Source organism: Microtus oregoni, unplaced genomic scaffold (genome assembly GCF_018167655.1).
Source record: "Microtus oregoni isolate MIOR12 unplaced genomic scaffold, Mior012 000036F_ref0000092, whole genome shotgun sequence".
NCBI classification, from domain to species: domain Eukaryota; kingdom Metazoa; phylum Chordata; class Mammalia; order Rodentia; family Cricetidae; genus Microtus; species Microtus oregoni.
In genome coordinates this window covers 25,944,128-25,969,765 of record NW_024543095.1, presented here as the reverse complement: position 1 = coordinate 25,969,765, position 25,638 = coordinate 25,944,128, and the positions used below count along the sequence as shown (strand labels likewise).

Below are 25,638 nucleotides of genomic sequence, written 5' to 3'. Positions count from 1 at the left end.
TTGTGAGGCTTCGGCAGTTGTTTCTGTGGGTATCACCATCATGGTCTTGACCCCTTTGCTCTTATTATCACTCCTCCCTCTCTTGGACTAGTCTCCAGAAAGCTCGGCCCAGGGCTTTGCTGAGGATCTCTGCATCTGCTTCCATCAATTGCTGGATGAAGATTCTATGTTGACCATTAAGGTAGTCATCAATTTGATTACTGGGAAGGCCAACTTAGGCATCCTCTCCACTATTGCTTAAAGTCTTAGCTGGGGTCATCCTTGAGGATTCCTGGGAATTTCCTTAGTGCCATGTTTCTGCTAGCCCCTTAATGGCTCCCTTTATTCAAGATATCTCTTTCCTTTCTCTCCCTCTCTGTCCTTCCCCATTCTTTAGCATCCTGTTCCCTCATGTTCTCCTCTTTCCTCCCCTCTCCCCTCCACCTCCCCTTCATCCTCCCTTCTCTCCCACACATACACTCCCAATTTTTCTCAGGAGGTCTTGTCTGTTCCTCCTTCCCAGAGGGATCCACATATGTCTTTCTTAGGGTTCTCTTTGTTTCCTAGCTTCTCTGGGATTGTTGACTATAGGCTGGTTATCCTTTGTTTTACATAATATCCACGTATGAGTGAGTACATACCATGTTTGTCTATCTGGGTCTTGTTTACCTCACTCAGGATGATTTTTTTTCCAGTTCCATCCATTTGCATGCAAATTTCACGATGTCGTTGTTTTTTTACCAATGAGTAATACTCCACTGTGTAAATGTACACATTTACACTTGAAAACTGTAACAAGGTTAAAGATTTTTTTCTGAGTTCTTGAAACTATAAAGAGATTCTGCATTTCCAGTAAGCTGTGCTTCCCGACCCCAAATAAACAAAGACACACATTACCAAAAAATTCATAGACTTAGTATTGGGCCTTACTGTCTGCAAGACAACAGAACAATGAGGGAATTAAAAAATAAAATCAGAGAAGTCAAAAGGATGCTTTTTTAGCTGTGGCATCCTGAGACATTGAATAACTTTCACCCTTGCAGAGCTCACTGACCAAATTCTAATTTTGGCCCCAACGTGGATTCACTATGTGACCAACGTCAAGAGCTTAATCTTTCCTTGTATAGGATTTCTCACACATAAAATGGAAATTATTATAGTATTTATTTTGTGTGTGTGTGTGTGTGTGTGTATCTTGAGAATCCCCATTATCTGAGAACAAAATTTACCCTATGTTAAACATTAAGTTTGTGTCAGCCAGTTTGATGCTGTAGTTGACCATGTGACATATAGTAAAAGGTTGATAGGAATATAACCTGGTGGTAGAATGCTTGCCTAGCGAGCAGAGGATCTTGGGGATAAGGAAATTGAGTTCTGAATTCTGTTAAAATCAGTTAATAGTATTATATTAATGATTTTCCCTTCTTAAGACCCCACACCCAGCATATATAACATCTACTGCAATCTGTTTGTGAAATATATGGCATCAATCCGAATATTAACTACATGACAAGTTATTGTCCTATCCATCAATACAACATCAACATAAGGTTGATAAACATACTGTTTTATCCTCTCTCCCCTACCCTGCTGTTCTATGGAAATAAATACAAAGCATCTAAGTATTTCTTATGTCCTCCCTTTTAAAATAATGAGATTTCTTTCTTCATGCAAGAGTACTTCTCCTGTTTGACACCACCTCACTTGAGACTTTCTGAACAGTAATGGCGTGGTTAAGCCTTACCAAAAGTTTAGAGTTAGTACCAAGGGATGGAGCTGATTCTCACCCAGTGATTCTGCTCAGTTTTGTCTCCTATTCACATCTGAGGTTGTAAATTTAAAGACATTCTATCGCTTATTTTTTTTTAACCTGCGTTTGAAAGTTTCAAACAGTCAGCAAAAGAACACGATTTATGTCATTCTATGGATCCCAGACTTAGAGGACTATAAATCCAAAGGTGGAAAGTTGGCTTCAAATAGTCAGGAGCAAAACAATTGGAGAATAGGGTGAATTTCCTTCCCACAGCTACCCGTTGCTAACTGTGTTTTTCAAACATATTGCTTGCAACTTCAGTATCTGCAGTGACAGACACAGTATCTACTTAGGACTGTCGAGAGAATTGTGTAAGATAACAAGTATGACGAGCCTGGAGTGTGCCCTCTGCTGACTAATGGCACCATTGGCACTGTTACTGTAATTGGTATTATTAGCCCCCTGTAGGGATAAGGGTGTTCTTTATTCTCTCTCTGAACTTACTCATTGTCACTACCTGGCTTGTCTTTAAAGTATGAATTTGCAATACAATTGCATGGATCATTTTCTTGACTATCTTGCAGGTTCCTTCTTGCAGGGAGCAGAAAAATCCATATCCCTGGTCCAGGGTGGGAGGAGTCGGCAAGCAGCAGCCTTGGCATGGGAGAAAGGGAGCTCTGGTCCTGAGGCGGAAGTCTACTCTGAGTGGTTAGAATCAGTGAAGGAAAACCCTGCTGTGATTGATTTTGAGGTGAGACTAAGAATATTAAAGGCAAGGGGGTACAGTAGTTCCCCCCCCCACTCTGGGCTGCATGCCACACAATTCTCTTTCTTTCCTTTTCAGATGATAAACAAATATGTATCGAAAAAATGCCTGTTTTTAACAGACAGGCACGATGAAACTTTTTTTAAAAAAATGTTAAATTGCACATCTATTGCTTTTAACTTTTAAATGAGCATTCTAGCACCGTATTTAAAATTGTAGCTGTGCATGACATACTGAGAAGGGGAATTAGTGAATAAGATTGCTCACACTTGCCCTGGAGTAGCGCGCTTTTTCTCTCTGTGAAACAGTGATTTCCATTTTTGTGATTTGTTTTGTGTGTGACTCTACTTTGTGAGCACATTAAGAGAATTTTAGATCCATTCAATTTCCATTTCCCATCACCATCGACTTGATTTTCCAGTCTTGTGTTTGTTGTGATTAGACCAAAAAAAAATGAGTTTTGTTGTTCATGGGATACTTTGCGTGATATTGTCATGTAGAGTCAGATTTGCCTATGGCATAACTACCTTCTAAAAGGCTCCCCCAAAGCTATTATGCTGGTTGACTTAAATAGAGATAGAACAGTTGAATCATTATAAACATGGGATCATTTACATGATGCAGAAAAAAAACACATGTGCTCCACAGATTTATGGTAGGAACAAAGTCAGCACTATACTAGATGGTTGTTTCTTTGGGCAATTAGAAAAGGTTATAGAGTAAGCACATTTTTTTTTTTGTTGACATTACCTGTGTTGTTACTATAATCCTCCCATTCATGTGAATGGCAAGTTCACCTCTCCTTTCCCAACCATTGGTGCATTTTCTCAACTGACTCCAACAAAAGCCAGTGTCCATCCTTAGCCAGCAATGAACACCCTCCTGGTCCTCTCCCGATCTCCCTGAATCAAAGTTAATGAGGTAACAACTGGGCCCCAATGAGCATCAGTCATTCTTGGTGCCCTATCTCAGCACTTCAGCTGCTTAGGTTTGATGCTTAATAAGTAACATGACATGAGCCCAAATAAGCAACATGTGGTTTCCTTCAGGGATGGTTAATTCTGCACAGTTTGCACCTGCCCTTAGGCACTGGGCTTTTTCTCTCCTGGCTCAATAGACAGATATCTATACTAGATCCGCTAAAAATCCCTTGGAAGTGGGAAGTTTACTGGTAAGCACTGATTCAAAGAGAGCTAGATAGTGGTGGCAAAATAATGTCCATGTGGAAGTGACTCCATCTCTCTCTGTTGTGTGTTCTTAGCTTGCCCCCATCACCGACTTGGTCAGAAACATCCCATGTGCAGTGACGAAAAGGAACAACCTCAGGAAAGCATTTCAAGAATATGCAGCCAAGTTTGACCCTTGCCAGTGTGCGCCATGTCCTAATAATGGCCGCCCCAGACTCTCAGGCACAGAATGTTTGTGTGTGTGCCAGAGTGGCACCTACGGCGAGAACTGTGAGAAGCGATCTCCGGATTACAAGTCTGGTGAGTGTCAGGGATTGATTGTGAGGTCGGTGCCTTTCCCACTCAGAAATATATTATAGGCTGGCGAATTTAAGCAAAATAAAACTCACTAGAAGCCTCCACCTTATAAACAAGCTTCCAAAAATAAGACTGCAAAAGGTAAACAACACTGGGCTCTGCTGTAACCTATGAGCTGCATGACACTGGGAAATTTGTGTAACCTGCCCAAGCTACAACGTCCTCATCCATAAGATGAGGCTAATTCCACTATTACTTGAAGGTCGAAGTGTGTGTGTGTGTTTAAACATTATAAAGAATTCATAGTATACTGCTTACAAGACATCATAAAATTAATACATGATATGGTATTTTTGTTACTCTTTTACCATTGTGACAAAATGCCATGAACAAGACAGCTGGTAGAAGAAAGGGTGTATCTGGGGTGTACAGCTCCAAAGGGTTAGGATGTTGGGGAGCACTGGCAGGATTGGGTGGCGGGTCTCTAGAGCAAGAGCTGAGACCTTACATCTAGAACCACAAACAGAAAGGGGAGAGAGAACACAGGAAACAGTACACAGCTTTTGAAACTTCAAAATCCAACCCCAACAAAACATTTTCTCCAGCAAGGCTACACCTCCTCAGCCTTCCCAAAACAGGGATAGCAACTAGGGATCAAATATTCAAATGTCAGAAACTATGGAGTGCATTTATCATTCAAACCACCACATACTGTTCCTGGAGAATTGTATTATTATGTGTATTATAATGTATAAGCAGGATGTTCATAAAGGAATAAATTAGGTCACAAGCAAGGTTTTCATACATGGCTAACTACATTAACTCAGATTTTCTTCAGAAAAGGGAGAGACCTAGGAGTGAGGACATGTTCTAATACTTATAAAGGTAAGACTGAGATATTGACTGGGTACTTATCATCAATATTAAGACTCAGAGTGGTTATTTGGGACCAGGCAATCAGAACAGGAAACGTCCACCTATAGAAAAGTAATCAAACAATGTATCAGACCCCTTCCATGAGCTACTTTTTGCAATCCTCATTATAAAGCTATAGCATCCCACAAAGCCTGTCACAGACAGATGTGAGGAAACTAGGCCGTCTCGTTTCAAAAGCCCAAACTTTTCACAGTAGGGTGGCAATGGGTCTTCCTCTGTTCCAGACGCAGTGGATGGAAACTGGAGCTGTTGGTCTTCCTGGAGCACGTGCAATGCTGCTTACACGAGATCAAGAACCCGGGAGTGTAATAACCCTGCCCCCCAGCGAGGAGGGCAACATTGCCAAGGCGAGCAGCAGCAAGAGGAAGACTGTACATTCTCCATAATGGAAAACGTGTAAGCCTGGGTGCCCGGGAACCAGGATCACTGGTTAGCGTCTGCTACTGTTGATAAAAAATCACTTAGAATTTTAGATGTGCCTACGCAATGGACGAGTGAAGCGCCAAATCTGCTGCTACCCTTAGTTCACTAAGCAGGGAGTCCTCTCTATTTACTCAGTATCTGAATATTATAAATATATCAATATCTATTTATAAATTGCTTTAATATATGCATGCCTGTGTATGTGCACACACACACACATTTATTTTTCCCTTTTAGTGGGCAACCATGCATCAGCGACAATGAAGACATGAAAGAGGTAGACCTTCCTGAGAGAGAAGCAGATACTGGATGTCCTCCACCAGCTCTCCCTGAAAATGGATTTATCTGGGTAAGTATCCTAACTGTAACTTTTGGCTTGAGGTTCAAAAGAAGAACTTGAAATGTATGAGCTTTCTTTTCATTAGAATTATTATTTTCCTACTTTAAGAATATGTTGTCTCAAAAGTATAAAGAGATATCCAAGAAATGCTGGAACACCCTATTGTCGTGATGTCCCTGGAGGTATCTTCATGCCTGCTTGTTAGTCAGGGAAGAGCCAGGTGATGTTGTCCGTACCACTCAGGTCATAAGAAGGTGGTAGACTGTGTGAGTAGAAAAGGGAGCTTCAGCACAGGGTAGGTTTGGATGGCTCCAACAGTCTGCAACTGAGACCTGTCTGTTGACTTCTACATCTGAGAAAAGTAACACCCATCATCTCAGGCAGATTCTCTGAGAGATAAAGGAGATCTGAATATAACTGCTGCAGGTATTGAGTCTGTATTGTCTTTTTAGGTTAGAGATCTGTAGAACCCTTGAGCAGTCAGTACAAGTCTATACACACACACACACACACACACACACACACACACACGGGAGGAGGGGCGCAGATTCCAAGACAGGGAGGCTGGTTCCGAGTCAGGGTTTCTCTGTATAGTCCTGACTCACTCTGTAGACTGGGTTAGCCTCAAATTCATGTAGATCCAACCACCTCTGTCTCCCAAGTGCTGGGACTAAAGATGTGTGCCACCACTGCCCTGCCCAATAGCATTTTAATTTTCATGTTTTTATCAAACCACAATATGTTTCCATGCTTTTTTTTAAAGAGCTGAGCACTCACTGTCACACAAGTCTGTGACTTTAGATATAAATCTTCCAACATGTATGTGCGTTTGTGTGTGTGTGTGTGTGTGCAATATCTTCAGATTGGTCACAAAAAGCATACTCTATCCATTTTACATTTTTAAACTGAATAAAACTTTTAAATTGATCTTTTGCCAATAGTATACTTATTATTAGAATTCAGTAACATTCAGATCTCGAAAAACACTCTCATATCAAGGGCCCACCGCCCGCATTGTATATTCTAATGTGCTGTGCCTAGTGGCCTTAAGAGAAGGAATTTTGGAAGGAGGTAATTGCAATCCGGCTTTATTCCAGGGCAGAGGTCCGTGTCTCACCAATGCAGAGGAGGGCATAAAACACAGAGCAGCCACTTCCTCTCCCACGGTTTCCAGATCACTAGCTCTCAAGTAAGACCCTGTCTTACTTAGGATTTCTATTGCTGTGAAGAGACGCGATGGCCATGGCAACTCGTATAAAGGAAAGCATTTAATGGTGGGCTGGCTTGCATTTCCAGAGGTTTAGACCAGTATTGTTATGGCAGGAAGCATGGCAGCAGGCGGGCACACAGAGCACTGGAGAAGCTGCTGAGAGTTCTACATCCTGATTGGAAGTAAGTAAACTGTGAGCCTTTAGGCCTAGCTTGAGCTTCTGAGGCCTCAAAACCCACCCTCCTAGTGACACACTTCCTCCAACAAAGCCCCAACAATTTCAACAATGCCACACCTCTTAACAGGGCCACTTCCTGTGAGACTATGGGGGGACATTTTCTTTCAAACCATCACAGGTACCAAAACACCAATATCCACAAACTCCCACATTGTGTTAATGCTTCTAGACTGGAACCATAAGATGGAGACCAATCCTTTAGAACTGGTGTCAGCAAACTACAGCCTAGAGGCTCAATCTAGTTTGTTACCTTAAAAAATTAAATTTGACAATATGGCCATATTTATTTACTTAGATACTGCATTTGACTGCTTCCAGGCAGTACTAGAAAACATGAATAGTTATGACAGATGCCCTATGACCAACAGCTGACTGATACACACCCTTTACAGAACAACATTTTCCTGTTCCTGCTTTAGAACATAGATGTCAAAATTATATATTGTCAAACCCAGCTGCTGAAATAATGTTTAACATATTTATACCAGCTGCATGCAAAAGCTGTTAAAATATTGTTATTTAATTTTAAAAATTCACTGAGGCTTTAAAAAGGAATTCATTATGCTTATGGATCCTCTGATAAAATTAGATTATGTCTCTTACTCTATTCCCTGCTGCTGTAACCAAGTCCCACAGACTAGAACAATATATGTATTAGAGAAAGAGTTTTTTTAAACCTGGTGCGGTGACGCACATCTTTAATTCCACCACTCAGGAAGCAAAGACAAGTGGATCTATGTGAGTTCGAAGCCTGCTTGGTCTACATAATGAGTTACAGGCTAGTCAGGGCTACTTAGTGAGACCCTGTTTCAAAAAAAAAACCAAAATCAAACAAACAAACAAAAAAACAGTTGTTTTGCAAACAGTTGGGTTTCAGAAATAAGTTCAATAATTACAACATATTTTTATAAGCCATTACTTCATTAGAGAAATGAAGACAAGTTCAAAGCAATAATTTATTTCGGGAGAAATGCATGGATAAAAATATGGCAAGAGGTGAGGACTGTAGCACAGGTTAGTTTAAACTAACAATTCAAATTAAGAAGTGCAAGACCCATTTTTATCTTGAAATTTTTAGGGAACCCGCATAAGGCAACACTTTATCCATTATCTGGGAAAAATTTAATGACTGATCAGTTGTTAGGAAATGAACGGTTGCTAACTGATTTCCAGTCCATTCATCTAAAAAACATGGCCCATGCTTTTAGTTGTACATTGAGCATGCCGTGTATAGCTAAAGCACTGAGAGTAGAAGCATTTTCTATTCTAGCAACACTAGGTATTTGTCACTTTTCTCATTGCTATGGCACATGTCAAGGAAAATATGTATATGGAGAAACATGAAAATGTTTAAATTTTTGAAAGGTTACATGACAGAAGTAACTAGGGGAGGAGGGATGTATTTTTGCTCACAGTTTCAGAGAGGAAAGTTGTGACTGGATAGGCAACAGCCAGTGTATAGTGATATTTCATTTGTGTTTTAATAAATAAAGCTTGCCTGAAGATCAGAGAGTAAAACAGCCGCCCTGGTCAGTCTTCCAGACCAGACAGTGGTGACACACACCTTTAATCCCAGCAGCCTTGTTAGTTTGCCATAGAAACCAGCTGGAGGCTTCTGTCCATGGTGAAAAGAGCATGAAGAAGCTTGCCCACCTCCTCACGGACTGGGAAGCACACAGAACTCAGGTAGAAAGTGTGAACTTGCTATAATCAATAAGACTGAACCCCGGGGATACACTGCCTTCCACTGGACTCCACTTCTTTAAGGTTTCAGAACCTCCTGTAACAGCATCGCCACCCAAGGGCCAAGTGTTCAAACATCCGTACCTGCAGGGAATATTTCATATTTAAACCATAACAGAAGGCATCACATATACAGTTCTGTTTGGCTCAGTGTGTGTGTGTGTGTGTGTGTGTGTGTGTGTGTGTGTGTGTTTTGTATGTCTGAGTGCATGTTTGTGTATTCATATATATCAGTGTGCATAGAGGGGAGAGGTCAACTTTAAGTGCCCTTCGCTACTGCTTTCCACTTTATTATTTTTGAGAGAAGATCTCCCACTCAATCAGCAGCTCATCAGTTGGCTAGGCTTGGTCACCAACAAGCTCCAGAGACCCTCTCCCATTTCTACCCACCACCGATGCAAGAGTGATAGATATGGGTCACCCCATCTGGGTTTCACATGGGTGTTGAAGATCCAAACTCAGGTCCCCGCACTGACACAACAAGCACTTTCCTGACTAATCCCCACCCCAAAGCAAGGTTTTTCATGTTTATTTTTGTTGTTGTCCATGGGGGCAGGAGCACAAGGAGAATTGCTCACATCTGCACAGACCCAGGAAACACACAGAGCTCAGGCAGAAAGCGCGACTGGGATATAGCCTCTAAGGCCTGCACACCAGGCCCACTAAGGAGTCCTGCCTGGATGTAAACTCACAGAGATCTAGTACCTCTGCCTCTCAAGTGCTGGATTAAAGGCATGTACCATCATGTCCCAAAGGAGCATGTTTTTTATGAGAAAAAAAAATAACTCAGAGAATGCACAGCTGAAAGTTATCTGTGAAAAAAAGATGTTGATGAAGAGGAGGAATGAAAAGAACAATGTTTTGGCTGTGTTTAGAAGTAGACTCTTAAGAAGACAGTGTGAGTGTATAAATCCCAAGAGTATGAAATGGGCAGAATCCAGGAAGGCCCTAAGATAGTCAGAGATGGACACCTGATCGCATTCATAATTTCTGCTTTCTGTTTTAAATCTAGAATGAAAAGAAACTGTACTCCGTTGGGGAGGAGGTTGAAATTTCATGTCTTACTGGCTTCAATGCTGTTGGATACCAGTACTTCAGATGCTTGCCAGACAGAACCTGGAGGCAAGGAGATGTCGAATGCCAACGTGAGAGAGGGGCAGGCATTTGCACGACTCCCCTGCAGAGTGAAAGGGTCCTATACAAATAGAGCAAAATCAGTTCATTTTACTGTTCTTCGGTTACTGTGGTAAAAAGACTTAGTGAAGCAGTAAATGGAGCTCTGTTGCTAAAGTGCTATTTCAAAACACCAGACTTCAGCTCTCCTGCCCTTGCATATTAGCCTCACGCACATAGTGCTGTAAAGTACACCTCTAGAGAAGAAATGCAAGGACCCAGAAAACTTATCTAACCACAGGAATCTGCCTTGGGTCTTGTAAAAACTAAAACAAATGTATAAATCCCAAAGAGATAATACTCAGATCTGGGATCTTGTATGAGTTGCCATTGTCTCTAAATCACTATTCTTAGGGCGGTGGTGCAATCACATCCTTTACTGGAAAAGACTAAATAACGTGTTTCCTGTGGCCACCCGTGCTGTAGGTAGAGACTGAGATTCAAATAAGACTCAAGAAGGGACCTCAAACACCTCATGGGACCACTTACCTAGAGTTGAGATCAGTGTCAATTAAAATGTCCTGCTCCTGCCACTCAACAGTGCTGTAATTCACCTTAAGAAAATACAATAAGAAAATGGTGGGATATTCTGGAAGGTAAGAGAACTTGCTACTCATGCAGAGGATTCCCATTGGATTCCAAGAACCCCATGGCAGCTCACAACCATCTGTCTGTACATACAGGATATCTGGTGCCCTCTTCTCACTTCTTAGTCATGGCATCAAGCATACATGTGGTGCACACACACACACAAACACTCACGCATGCAAACACACATCTACATAAAGTAAAAAGAAACAAATCTTTAGAGAGAAAGAAAAACTCAAGAGCTATAAGAGCAAATTAAAAATCTCTTGAAAGAAAATTATTCAAAAACTGTAACAGAAGTCGGATGTGTCTGGGGCTAATTACTCGGCAAATAGAGCTCAGCTGTAGAACAAAAGGGTTTTTAGTGGTGTTTCTGAGAGTTTGGGGATCCAAATTTCACTGATGAGAAAGAGGTACCACAGCCGAACACAGTAAAGCTCGCTAGTATGACCTCTTTGGTCACCTATGTCTGCCTACACTTGGTGATTCTTCTGCTCCGCTGAGCACATCTGAGATATTACTCTTCCTGCAGGGATCGAGTGCCTCAAGCCAATGGTTCAGGATGTCCTGACAATCTCCCCACTTCAAAGAGTGTATCAGATTGGTGAATCCATTGAGCTGGCATGTCCCAAAGGCTTTGTTGTTGTTGGGCCATCACGATACAGATGCGAGGGAGACTCCTGGACACCTCCCATTTCAGAATCATTGACCTGTGAAAAAGGTGAGCAGAGACTCTGGATATGGGCTTCTCATAAGGTTTGGCTGCACGGGATGGGTAATTCGTCATCTGCAACATTGTTGCTTCTGAAGTGGATTGTAGATTGAAAAGGAATGTGTAGTTTACCCTATGTCGATGACAAGGTAACTTGTTACTACCTGAGTGAATGTCTTTTTTAAAAATTTTTTGAAAACCGGAAAAAAAAAAACCTATCTTTTTTCATTTTACATGCCAATCCCAAGTTCCCAATCCCCCCTCCTCCCATTTCCTCCACCTTTCCCTACCCTACCCCCCATCCACTTCTCAGAAAGGGTAAGGCACATTGTATGAGGGAGGACCAAAGCCCTCCCTACTATATCTTGGCTGAGCAAGGTATCCCTCCAAAGAGAATGGGTTCCAGGAAGGCAGTACAAGCAGTAGGAATAAATCCTGGTGCCACTAACAGTGGCCTGCAGTCTTCCCCAGCCATACAGCTGTCGCCCACCAAAAAACAAAAAACAAAAAAACAAAAACAACAGTTCCTTTGCCATATAGTAGCCAAAATGCAAACCATACAGAATAAAGAAAGAATATTAAGAGCTGCAGAGGGAAAAGGCCAAGTAACATATAAAGGCAGATCTATGAGAATTATACCCAACTCCTCAATGGAAACCATGAAAGCCAGAAGGTCCTGGGAAGATGTGCTGTAGACACTAAGAGACCACCATAGAAAAAACTTTCTCAACCAAAAGAAGGATATCCCTGTGAAGGTACAAGAAGCTTACAGAACAGCAAATAGACTGAAAAAAATAAACCACACCAAAAACCAAAACCAAAAAAACAGTGGGTGCTGGGGATCCAAACATCAGGTCCTTGTGCTTGTGTGGCAGGCGCTCTACCAACTGAGCATGTCCTCAGCCTTAAGTTTTTAAGCTCTCCTTAAATTGACATTTTCAGTTTATAGCCGAAATAATGGCTTTCATTATGATCTCATCATTTATGTACACCGTTGTTTCTGGCTCATATGTGTCCCCACTTCCCTATCACACCCCCGAGCTCGCTCTCCTCTCTGCCTCTTGATGGTCACCTTCCTTTTCCTGTGTATTCTTCATTCTACTTCCAAGTCACGTATGTAATATATATATATGTATATATATATATATACATATATATATATATATATCCATAGATGTGGATAAATCAAAACACGAGAGAACATACATTATTATTTGCTTTTCCTCTGGTCACTACCCTCTTTTGTACCCTTCCTCTTAGATCTCCTCCTACGATAGAAAGCATGTGATATTGACACTTTTGAGTAATGTCTCACTTTTAATCAGAATTCTTGAGGATGCATCTGAGATTAGATATTAAGCTAATTTCGCTGTTGGAAAGAGCAGAAACACACAGAGGGGAAATTAGACCAAGCTTATGCATCAGCTCTCCTAACTCCCTGTGCTCCTTGCTGTCCTGCCCCTTTGTTCTCTTCTGAGCTTTCACAGTAGTTGAGGGAAGGGGAGAGAGTTAACCTTTCCACTAACCTTAAGTAGATAGGCCCTATGGGAGCTGGGGAGAAGAGCAGGTGAATGTTGTATCTTGTATCACAGACTCCTGAGCATAATAATGATAAGTAATATGACTATCAGAGGAAGAGATATGCTTGGACATTTCAGGTTTCCAAAGTTAAAATGTCCTGAGTAGTATTTTATTCATAAGAGCAGGTACTATACACACACATACACACATACATACATGCATGCATACATATATACATATGTGCACATCCAACTCTGTCTTTGTAAATTTAAATTATAAGCAAGCAAAGAGACATGAGATTTCTTACATCTAGATAAAGGAAATAAAATATCCTATATACTTTGTCTTCCATGGCAATAATACAAAGACCATAGTCAAAGAAAGAAAAAAAATTAAACATATCAAAGTGAGGTGAAGACACTTCAGGCTGTCATTTGGCCAAAAACAGACTCCTGGCTCTTTCCATGTAAAAGGGTGCTTTCACCGTGATGAAACGAGATGATTGCCACTACTTTCCTCCAGAGTTGCTGTCTTCCTTCCTTTGAGGAGCAGCTCTTTAGACAACACCTCAGAAAGTCCTCCTCCTCTCAGCATTTCAAAGATTAAGATGCGTCTCCCTTACATTGCTCCCGAGTTGGGCCTTCTGGGCTGCTCAGTTCCAGCACCAGCTTCCTCCTGAAGAATCAGAGGCCAGAGACGATGACAAGCCCCTGTGTGGTCACTGAGCGCTTCAACTGACAGAGACAAGGTGGTGCTCCATCCACACCACTTGAAAGTGGCTGTCTGAACAAATGCTTTTGTCATATGATAGGGCATCTCTTGGGTATATTCCTAAGAGTGGTATTGCTGGGTCCAGGGGTAGGTTGATCCCGAATTTCCTGAGAAACCTAAACACTGATTTCCAAAGTAGCTGCACAAGTTTGCATTTCCACCAGCAATGGATGAGTGTACCCCTTACTCCACAGCCTCTCCAGCAAAGACTATCATTGGTGTTTTTGATTTTAGCCATTCTGACAGGTGTAAGATGGTATCTCAAAGTTGTTTTAATTTGCATTTCCCTGATCACCAAAAAGGATGAGCATGACCTTAAGTGTCTTCAGGGCAGGGAATCTGGACTGCTCTTCATTCTCAAGAGGGAGGGGGAATGGAGTGGGGGGGAGGGGGCGAGGGGTAGGGGAGTGGGGGAGGGGGCGATGTGTGCAAGGAGGGGGAGGGAAATGGGAAACGGGGAGGAGGCGGAATTTTTTTTTGCAACAACTAAAAAAAATTAAAATAAACAAAAAAAAAAGAAAGTGGCTGTCTGACCTCAAACAGTGGAGGCTCTGGGCCTTGCTGTAGCCTGTGCGAGAAGGACGTACATAGAAGAACAACTGTATAAGAAATAATGGCAACCTCTTCGTGTCTGCGTAAGTCTGCCCAGCTGCAGCCCACCTTACTCATCTCTTCTGGCACCCGTGCTATGTATTACTCTAGAGCTACAATCCTCCAAGTTTGTCTAGGTTCTTGGCCATATTTCACCACATGGAATGAAGGCTCCAAAAGAAGATAATGGTAGAAAACGGAAATAGCAGCAAAAAAGGAACCCCACGGTTGTTTTCAGTATCCAGTTGGGTCTCTAACAAAAACTTGATGTTATCAAAGCTTGTGCACAACAGGCTAAGTGAGAATCTGAGAGCCAGATCCCCTATTCTGCTGTAATTTAATCAATATCAGCTTGCGGCTGTTAGCTCACATCATAACAGTTAACTCGTTCACAAAGGCGCGCTAGTCCTGGAGTGCTGATGACTCAGATCTAGCTCAGAGAAGTCGGGCTCATCCAACATGGTTGGGATGTCAGCTTTACGTCTAATGCAGCTATTCTAAACATTCCTCTGGGATGTTTCCAGGCTTCTCTGGAAACAAAGATAAAGGTTTTTCCTTACAGAGAATATACCCTGAGTATCAACTGCCCACATTAGTCCCCTTCCTTCATGTAGGCAATATTCAATTCTTCATCTTAATTCAAGCATATTTATTTTTGGAATCTTTCCTTACTTTTCCCAGTTGAGATCAGTATGGTATACAGTCTCCTGAATCCATGCTGCCTGTTTAAAAATTTTCCCCTACTTTCATCTAAAAACCCATTGATATACTATTTTATACACCTGAGACAAATGTCTTGAATGTATATTCATCTTTCCGATACTATGTCTGGTACCTTGGTCCAAATTGCTGCCCCCTTTCTCCTGAGTTAATAACACCTCCTTTAAATTCATCAAAGAACCACTGTTGTTTCCTTCCTCTGTCTTCATTGAAAACTCTCCTCCCCCACCACCCACCTCCGGTCACTCTCTTCCTCCTTCCCTTCCTTCTTTCCTTTTCAGTTAATCATAGAAGCCTAGTACTTAGAATATATAAAAGAATTAACCACTATATTCATCTTGTATAAAAAATTGGACTTTTAAGCCATTAAACCCACACACATACCAAATTGCAAGATTCTCATAATTAATACCCGTAATGCTTGATCTCATGGATGTTGTGTTTGTTCTTGTCCTCTTTGACCTCCCAGCAGGTTTCAACTGTGTTGGCTTTCTCCCCATTAGCTCCTTCCTCTCTCGCTGTTGCCTTGTCTTTCACAGGTTCCTGCCTATGCAAGAACATTAAACATAAATCTATTTAGACTAAGATTGGCTTCACCACCTCCTGGTGCACCCTTGTGCTGGGGAATCCTACTCGTATCTGCAGACTTAACGATTCCTTCATGGACTTAATGAATTGAATCCTTAACACAGATTTCTCTCCTGAGTTCTAAACAGAAATATCCAAATTCCTCCAAGTCTCCTTTGTCTACGCGTGCTAAGGAACCACAACCTCAACACGGGCAGAAAGAGGACCAGTTCATCATCCTTCCCTGACTGAAATGATCCATCCTCTAATGATTCCCCTTTCAGAAAAGACCCAGTGCCTCTTCTCTTATGTACACACAAAGAATTAAGGTTGCCTGCCATCATAGCTTAGCACAAGATTGGAAGAATGTATTTTAACACACACACATGGTTTATCTGCTTCATTCTAGTTTGCCACATACACACATATAATTTATCTACTCCTCTCTTCTTTCACATCCTAACCCTTGTTCTAAATTACAATCCTTTTTGTGCCTGAATCTTTATAACAACACCACAAATTATGTACCACATTCCTCTTCTCTATACCTAGACCTCTCCCAAACTATTTTTCCACTAAAGTCAGAACCTATCTCTTTTTCAAAATCCAAACCTGTTATTGTCACATGCTTCCTTGCTTAAAAACCATCAGAATTGTACTGCTAAGGAAATAAAGGGAGATTAACCATTTTTAGACACCTAATTCCCATCATATACCAATTCTGGGGCTACATCTTGTTGCATGCTTTTGTATTTCTGCACTCAGCCACACTGGCTTTCTCTCACTTCCAGGAAAGTCACATGCTGTCTCGTTTTGAAATTTTTCACATGTGATGTACTCTCTGCTTCTGACACTCTCCACATCCTCTCCCTGACATACACTCTTCACTGTTCCTAACCTTCCAAGTAACATCAATTTTTCTGATTGCATGCTCTCTCTTTAATATCACAGATATTGTTAGCAATTCTCTATGTATTATTGTGCTGGTTTGATCAGCATCTCTCCACCCCCACAAGGTATAGAAAGTGAGACATAATTTGCCTAGTCCAGTCTCAGAACCTAAGAGAGTATTCAGGACATCATAAATGATCCATGAATATCTGAAAGGCAAATGAACAAAATCCTCACCACTTCCTCTTTTTGTTCATTTTGTTTTAGTTTTCTGAGCTCAACAACAATTTTAGGTTGGAAAATAGCAAAGGAAGTGAGCTGGAAAGGACATTTCCGATGGAATATTTCATGACAGCTTACTTAGGGAGGCCACCGTGTATGGTTTAATTCAAGAGCTAAATAAAAATCCTTCACCACAGCCTGCTCTTCTGAATCCAAGCTTACCACTTGAAACCCTCGAGGACACGGTTCTCTCTTCTCTCTCTTTTCTTTTGTTTCAGATATGCTGACAAAGTCAAGGGGCCTTTGTCAACCAGGACAGAAACAATCAGGACCCGAGTGTGTTTGTATGTCTCCAGAAGAAGACTGCAGGTAGGAAGCACTCTGAAGTGTGCTTGCAAATCAAGGAAACCAACCTAGGGTAGTCAGGTTGATGGAGAAGCTGACCTTGACACACAAAAGCAAAACATTAATATTCACATAACTGAAACGCCTACGTTCAGATGGGTTCATCTTTTCCTACTGGGGAGCAAGCTCTTTTAAATTATTTCTCTTATTTTTGATATTAAGATACAATTATGCCATTTCCCTCTTCACTTTCCTACCTCCAATAACCCTCCCGGAAGCAAGTTTTTTAAGTTATGTCTTAGTCTGACTCCTGACGTTTGTGTTGCTTTTGTATATTTAGGCAGTCTAATTTTTGTGTTAAAAATTACTCTTGTCCATTTAAAAGTTTCAAACTCATTCTGGAGCACCTGCCTATGTGTCGCCATGCTCCCCCTCCATGATGATAATGGACTAAACCTCAGAAACTGTAAGCAAGGCCCCAATTAAATGCTTTCATTATGGTCATGGTGTCTCTTCACAGCAATAGAGCAGTGATTAAGACTGTAAGTTCTTTAATTTTGTACAAAAGACACATGCTTTTCTCAACTAGTATTAAAGAAAAATATTGAAAAAATTCAGAAGATAAAATCTGGACAAACATTTGTAAGTACTCAGTCCCCATTATCTGGGAGAACAGAGTAGGTCTTTTTCTCTATAATCCCACCAGTTTACATGAGCCCAAAGGTGGCCCAGTTTGTGCTCCTCAGCTTTTTCCACAAATAACTTCTTCCTTTTGGAGTCCTGTCACCAGAAGATGCTTTTTGGAAACTACTCGAAATATTCATGTTGTCCTTTTAACAAAGGAAGTTTCCTTCTGTGTCTGCGTACACCAAATCTTAAGCATATGATCTACGCCTGAGCTACACCTTTTAGTCCTTCCTCTACCCATCATTTCTCCTCCTATGGAGTGAAGATGGTGAGAATGGCTAGTCCATGTCTTATTTCTTCTGAACAGAGAAAGTAGCCTTTTGTTCTAGGGCATAAACTCTACTTTCTGGAAATAACTTTACATATGGGGACACTGACTGTTCACTCTAAAGCAGACACCACAGAAAGAACTCAGATTTGGAGTGATCCGAGAGATCTGTGCCCTCAGCCATGAGAAGAACTGATCACGTATTATACATTTACATTAGCAGGGTGCACCCGCTTCTCTGGAGTTGCAGAGAGTCAGCCAAGGAATGGCTTAAAGCCTCCTGCTCTAAAGCTGAGCCCAAACACATTTACAACGTGAGATAGTGATGTAGATACTGTACGGCAGCAATTGAGTAGATATTTAGAGTTCCAAGGAGATACAGAAGATCCTGGGCTACATTGATCAGGGTAAGCCAAGACTGTGCTTGATGTCAGCAAAGAAAGAATGCAAAGCTGGGGGGTGCTAGCAAGGACACAATCTCAAGAGTTTGCATATTTGATTGATGTAATTGCCAGGCATTAGAGGGACTTGGGAGATGGGGAAATAAAACAGGACAGTTGGTTGGAGTTAAATCATAGAAAATTTTGGCTACTCAAGTGTTCAGACTTAAACATGAATTCACTTGCAAGCAATGCCAAGATTAGGACTGGAAACCAAAAATATGAGTCTCAGAAACAATACAAGATGGAATGGGGTAGGGCTGGAAGGAGAGAAAGCGACAGTGAGAAAACCTAGTGAGGAAACTTGAGTGGCTAGTTATGAAATTGGCTCTATGCCATGTGTGTGTGTGTGTGTGTGTCTGTGTCTGTGTGTGTGTGTGCATTCCTGCCCTCACATGTAACACTGGCTTTCGTTCCATGCACAGTAATTATTCAGAAGACCTTTGTGTATTTGATGTGGAATCCAGTCAATACTTCACTTCATCTGCTTGCAAATTTTTGGCTGAAAAATGTTTAAACAACAACCGGTTCCATTTTGTACACGCTGGTTCTTGCCGAGAAGGCCCCCAGCTGGAATGGGGTCTTGAGAGGCTAAGACTCGCACTGAATAGCACCAAGAGAGTGTCCTGTGGCTATGACACCTGCTATGACTGGGAACAATGCTCAGGTGAGCTACTGGGGTACTTACATGCTGGAAACATGCTTAGTTGAGTTCTACTCAGATGGTGTGGTATATTCCCTCCTCATTTATACATCATATTTCTAGAATAACCCAACTTTAATCAAAAATTGTTTTTTAATAAAGTTTTAGTAATCTAAACAGAAAAGGCCAAAGATAATCAACCACAAATTAATTCAGGTAAGCATCTTGCCAGCCTTTTCCTGTGCTCACTTAGTCAGTGCCCTCCTTAGATTCGAATAAGGGGAACAGTTTCCTGCTCTCCAGGTTCAGGCAGCTCCTGCCGTACTCCAGTTGAAGAGTCGTCCTGAGAATTACCTAATTTCCCCCATTCGTTCGGACTCAGTTGAGCCAACTTTCCTATCTAGATGAGATTGGGTTTAAGTGTGGATACTGGTTGCTGAAACCTTTTCCTTAAATTTCTTTAATCCCTCTACTAGTGACCGGGGTTGTACATGACTGGCCGTTTTATTTAATCAGACAATCTGAGCCCAAGCTCACGGTTGCACTGGGCTCGAGCACTCTTTTTCCCTATGGAACAATCTTTGATCCTCTACTGCTTTTCTTTGTCACCTGACCTATAAGGCCAACCAGATCTCCACAAAAAGCGCCATGACCCACATGTACAATATTGTTTCTGTTCCAGGGGTAGATTCTAATTCTCAGAGCACAGCCTAGCAAGTAAGTAATTCTGAAAGGACTATTTGCTCAAAATTGCTTGAAATTGGACTACCAATACTGTACTGACATTCTCATTTGGATCACTAGCTATAAAGATAGACAAATCGATTAAAAAATTGTCCCTGGTGCCTGTCTCACACATCTCAGGGGTTGCCCTGCATACAATACACATACACAAACGATAAAATGAGAGTATATTATATAGGATATTTTATAAATTTATAGATTCATTTAATATAACATGATATAAATATAACTTTATCCCATGCCCTGATATTATTGTCACATAATTTTTAATATCTACAAAAGTCTGCAAATATTAACTATGATTAATATAATATTAACTATCCAATGTTTGTTTTGTTGGGTTTTTGTTTATTTGTTTTTTTTGTTTTTTTTTTTGTTTTTCGAGACAGGGTTTCTCTGTAGCTTTGGAGCCTGTTCTGGGACTAGCTCTTGTAGACCAGGTTGACCTTGAACTCACAGAGATCCACCTGTCTCTGCCTCCTGAATGCTGGGATTAAAGGCATGCACCACCACTGTCCGGCGCAGTGTTTAATTAGTTTAACTTTCCCCTGATATGTTGATATTATAAACAGTGCTAAAACAGAAAAATTTGTCACAAATGACTCTCAAATTATTTCTTTAACATATGCCTTAGAAAGTGAAACTTATGGTAAATAATAATTAATGATGTTTTTATTCATACATTGATAATTCCCTACAATATACTTTTACCATATTCTTCCTCTTGCCTCAAATTCCTCCCAGATTCTGTCCCTAAATATTATTTTTAAAGTATAAAATGTTCATTGATACAATGCATTAACCTACTTTCTAGAAATATTCTTATGATATCTTCCTCTTTATCACATACGCTACTCACCTGCTGACACCCTCACCAAGCCTTGAGGTTGTTACTCCATTAGAAGTTGCCAATTTTCATGACGGTGAGGCATTGTGCTCCCATTCTGCTTAAGTGGATCACAATTGCCATCACTTGTGTGAACCAAAAGGAAGCGGAGACTTCATGGCAGTGCATCTGCTCCGAGATAACACCTGCCCGTGAAATGGGAAGTTTCATATAATTTACAAAATATGGCTAGAGATTAGGATTTAATGTAACATGAGCATCTAGATGCCCCTTATGACGCATTTTCAAGAGTTGTCTCTGAAATCTGGAAAAGAAGCACACAGTAGAAACCTGTGGAGTTGTTCCATGTAAATCACCTGATGTTCGCAAGCATCCCCTTTCATTCATCTGAGAGAAGAAGAAAATGCCTGACTCAAGTCCACACTACTTCTGATCAGTTTAAAACTGATAACCAAAGTCATCTCCTTCAGCAGACCACAAGGTGTGACTGTAACAGAGGGAAGATGTGACTTCACATAGCACAGAGCAGCTGATTTAGCCCTCACTCAGGAGAATAAAATACCCAAATCTTTCAGTCAGCATCACATCTGAACAGGTCAATTCCACATAAGAGAGGGCCTGATTCAGACACCACCCAATGCTAGATACTATAAAATCTCTTGTAGATAAAACTTCTGGTATGCGTATTTTAGCTGTTTGGCCAACAGCGTTAATCATCTGACATCTCACTCCGAAACAGGATTTTGTAGTAGATAGGAGCTGCAAATATTAGGCAGAATGCTTTTTACATACAACCATTTTCACAGAGAATTGTAATACATGGATATTATTGTCAGAAGTAAAGAAAGAGCCAGGCAGGGCAGTTCCAACGTGCAATCCTAGGACATGAAAGGCTGATGCAGGAGAACTGATGAGTTCAAAGCCGGGCAGGACTACGTGGTGATTTCCAGGCCAGGCTGGGTTACAGCATGAGATTCTGTCTCACTAGCCCTTCTACAAAAAAATAAAAGGGATTTGGACAGATGGATGATTTAAAAAAAAAATGGCCTCTGACTTTACTGTCCAGGTCGGAATTTAGGGAGATGTTTAATGTTATCTCACTTTCTTCCATGCGGTCAGCAAGGCATTTACGGAACTCTTCCTTTAGAGAGATTTTGTTTTACTATTTTATTAGAAATTCCTTTCAAACCTATGTGACATGAAAATAATTGCTACAATATGACTTCACTGAAATATTTGCTTTACTAAATGTCCCTTCACAAAATAATCTGCTTTATTAAGTGCCCACAGATTCTACTAACACAAGTTCATTTTTAAAAGAAGTACTAAAAAGTTTGAACATTTAATTAGTATATCTCAAATTAGTAGAATGTTTAGTAGTAATAAAGTTAATGTATAAGCATTTCTGAATAAAAAGATTTGCTTATTTAATTAAAAGAATAATTTTGGTTCTGTACATAGTTAAGCAACAAAAGAATCTTTTTCTAAGGTAATAATCAGGCTCAGACAGAATTATTTTTTTAAACAGCTGCTTTTTGTTTTATCCAATGACCTTTTTTTAAAAAAAGATTTATTTATTAATTATGTATACCGTGTTTTCCGTACATATATGCTGCAGACCAGAAGAGGGCACCAGATCTCATTACAGATGGTTGTGAGCCACCATGTGGTTGCTGGGAATTGAACTCGGGACCTCTGGAAGAGCAGTCAGTGCTCTTAACCTCTGAGCCATCTCTCCAGGCCATAGAATTATTTTCTATTTTTATTTATTTATTCTTTGATAATTTTGTACAGGTTATACAGTGTCTCCACCTCCCTTGGCCATACTTCAGGTATTTCCCTCTTCTGCCTCCAAGTCCCCTTCTCCTCCTCATCAGCCTCCCTAACCCACTGAGTACAGTACTGCATGGTTGTGGGGCCGTCCTCCTGAGCATGGACAGTCTACCAACAGCCACACCCAAGAAGAAAAGTGATTCCCTTTCTCCCAGCAAGCATCAATTACCAATAGCTCTTTATCTCATGAACCTCCCTTCTTTTTAACTGGCTTGTTTTGGCTCCAATTACCAATAGCTCCTTATTTCATGAGGCCCCCTCCCTTTTGTATGGCTTGTTTCATGCAGGTCTTATGCAGTTACCTGCCCTGGATTCATGAATGCAAAGGGCACATTGTTTTCTGAAGGCAGCATTTCACAGCATTCTCCCCATTCTCCAGCTCGTACATCCTTCCACCCTCTCATTTTCGATGTTCCTTGAGCCTTCTGGGTGGAGCTAGAGTAATATAAATGTCCTATTTAGAGTTGAGAATGCAACAGTTTCTTATGCTCTGCCCTTAACCAGCTATTAGTCTTCGAGTTGGCTGACTGCCCATGGCATAAGAGGCTTCTCAGATCAACATTGAGAACAGCTTGACAATATGTCCGCTTAACAAAACAACATCAGGGGCATCACACACACACACACACACACACACACTGTTCTAGAGCCTCTGACCTTTCCAGCTAAGGGAGTGAATAACATTGGGAATAGCACCATATAATAATACAAACTAATCTACTTACAAAGAAAGAATTTAGAAATGTATTTTATAGCAAACCCACAAATTGCAGTCCTAGTAATGTTAAATTGAATTGAATTCCATCTTTCTTCAACTATGTTCAAGATTACAGTGAGCTCTTTACAACTCTTTTCCTTCCTTATTTAAAATGTAATTATTAAAAAAAATTAAAGAGTCAAAAGTGGAATATCAAAGTAGCAAGATGTTCTCTTTTCAAAACTTAGAAAAGAAATGGCTCCCTTAGGGGACCTATTTTTATGGATATTAAATGTTCTTTTTGAATTACAAGAATATTCACTACCAACAAACCAGCCAACAGGAAGAGGAAATTCATTCAGCAAAAGCCCATTTAGCATCCCACCTATGGAAGTTCCTGTGCAGTCTGGTGAGGGGGCTGAACATAAAGGACGCTTTGTTCCCCTCAGACTGTTCACAGTACTCAGGGAACCAATATTAAACAGCTCTTGCATGACTCACTTTAATGCAAAGGGATGTGATAAGAACTGTAAGAGAGAGATGAGTCTTCGGACCTGGATTTCATAAGCATGGAAGGGGGAGGACTGAGTGTTGAAGGATTCCTTGCTAGACATGGTGGGAATGGCCCTTAGGTGCTGAAAATAAACAGGCTTGGTGCATGGAAGTCACAATGAAACACACACACAAAAAGAATGATGACAGCATCTTCCCAAGACCTGAGACGACTGGTTTTCTTAAGCAAGGTGGAACAGTCCCTTGGCCTTCTCCAGTTCCATCTCTCTGACAATAAATGAGATTTTCCCACTACCCTTACCTCCTTCAGTTGGCTATGTACTGGCTAAAATGGGCAAGTTCCAAGTTCAACAAGACACTCTGCCTCTGTATGATAAGGTAGAGAGCAATCCAGGAAGATAGCTGATGGCAACCTGTGTCCTACATACACACACGCAAACACACACACACTAAAAAGGAAAATTATTGCATAAACACAATATTTACATGAATTATGCAGTGATTAGGTGCCCCCAAAACTGGCTCTCATAGGGCAATCATCCAAATTAACTACTTATTAAAAATACAGACCACAGGTGCGACCAAATAATATCCTAGTATGGAATGAGTAACTATGACACAGTTATATAAACATGTTGAAGCTTGTGGGTCATTTATTAAAATATCTGCCCCTACCATTTACTAACTGCTTGATCACAGGCAAACTTTTGAGATCAGTTTGTTCATCTGTAGAACTGGCATAAAATAAGTGTGTCATAACAGACTTATGGTCATAACAGACTTGCAAGGATTCAGCAAAGCGTGTAATGTGCTCGGCACAATGTATTGGTTCAGAGTTCATATCCAATAAATAATGACTATAATGTTAATAAGAAATGCCCAGAGTAAATGACAGGACACATCACAGATCTTGTCTTCGTGGTTTAATAGAGTGAATGAGAGAAATAGCTCAACTCCTGATTGGATGTCAGCCATGAGGCATGGAAGGGGTCAGCAATGGCCCTTTTCTAGAACCTTACTAGCTTAAGAAAGTATTCTCCTGTCTAAGATTCTCATCACACCATCCAACAACTGTTGGGTCCTTTAGAATGTCACTGTAATTCAATTTTCTCTTCCTTGCCACCAAGGATCTCGGTAAAAGGATTAAGTAAAACCAAGCCACAAAGGACTGTCTGAGATGACTCACGCTGTCTCTTCCATTGCAGCCCACACTTCCAACTGTGTCTGCCTGTTGCCCCCACAGTGCCCCAAGGATGGGAACCAACTCTACTGTGTCAAACTGGGATCGTCCACACGCGGGAGAACAGTAGACATCTGTACAGTGGGAGCTGTAAGGTGTGCAAACAGAAAGATGGAGATACTGAACCCTGGGAGGTGTCCGGATTAGCACAGTCACTGAGACATGAATTTACTCATCCAAAAGCAAGGATGGGCACGAGGACAGGAAGCTGGGAAAGCCAATGGATGGGAACAAAGTGTAATGACATGTTTGTGATAAAATCCATTACTTTGTATGATAGCCTTAGAAAAACAATTTTCAAAAGCATTATATGAAAAGAAAACTGCCATGGTCATAAATTACTGGAAAAAAAATTTTGTGTGGTCTTTATATCATTCCCTTCCCATCAACTCACCATTCGATCACCTCCTATCTAATGTTGTCCCTGTGTCATATTTCTGAGATGAAACGTTCGTATCGATCCGGTAAATTATCTTACACTGCACAAAATACATTGGGGCTTCTGAGGACATTGGCCGCCTGTACTCACAATTAGAAACAATAAAACCTGTAACATTTTTCAATAGATCAATAAATGGAAAGCTTCAGAGTCCATAATACACGTTACAAACACCCAATCTTTATGTTTTCATTTCACCAATAATTTCTCAGTTTCCATAATGTAGAAAGTACTGTCCTGTGTCCTTGGTGGTACTGTGGCAATCATTGGGGATAGCATTTCAAAAACACCTAGTTTTGAGATGAATCATAACA

General features: G+C 40.9%; 1 protein-coding gene across 2 annotated transcripts in view; it reads left to right on the top strand.

Annotated features, from left to right (window-relative positions):
* C6 (complement C6) overlaps positions 1 to 25,229 on the top strand; it is a 65,477-nt gene extending 40,248 nt beyond the window's left edge. For both annotated transcript variants that reach the window (XM_041631224.1, XM_041631223.1), the window contains 9 exons: positions 2,317 to 2,483; positions 3,760 to 3,985; positions 5,143 to 5,314; positions 5,579 to 5,690; positions 9,885 to 10,017; positions 11,166 to 11,354; positions 16,907 to 16,997; positions 18,794 to 19,035; positions 24,851 to 25,229. In XM_041631224.1, the coding sequence (XP_041487158.1) occupies positions 2,317 to 2,483; positions 3,760 to 3,985; positions 5,143 to 5,314; positions 5,579 to 5,690; positions 9,885 to 10,017; positions 11,166 to 11,354; positions 16,907 to 16,997; positions 18,794 to 19,035; positions 24,851 to 25,032 (1,514 nt within the window). In that variant the 3' untranslated portion in view covers positions 25,033 to 25,229. The remainder of the gene's footprint in view (positions 1 to 2,316; positions 2,484 to 3,759; positions 3,986 to 5,142; positions 5,315 to 5,578; positions 5,691 to 9,884; positions 10,018 to 11,165; positions 11,355 to 16,906; positions 16,998 to 18,793; positions 19,036 to 24,850) is intronic.
* The last annotated feature ends 409 nt before the right edge of the window (positions 25,230 to 25,638 follow it).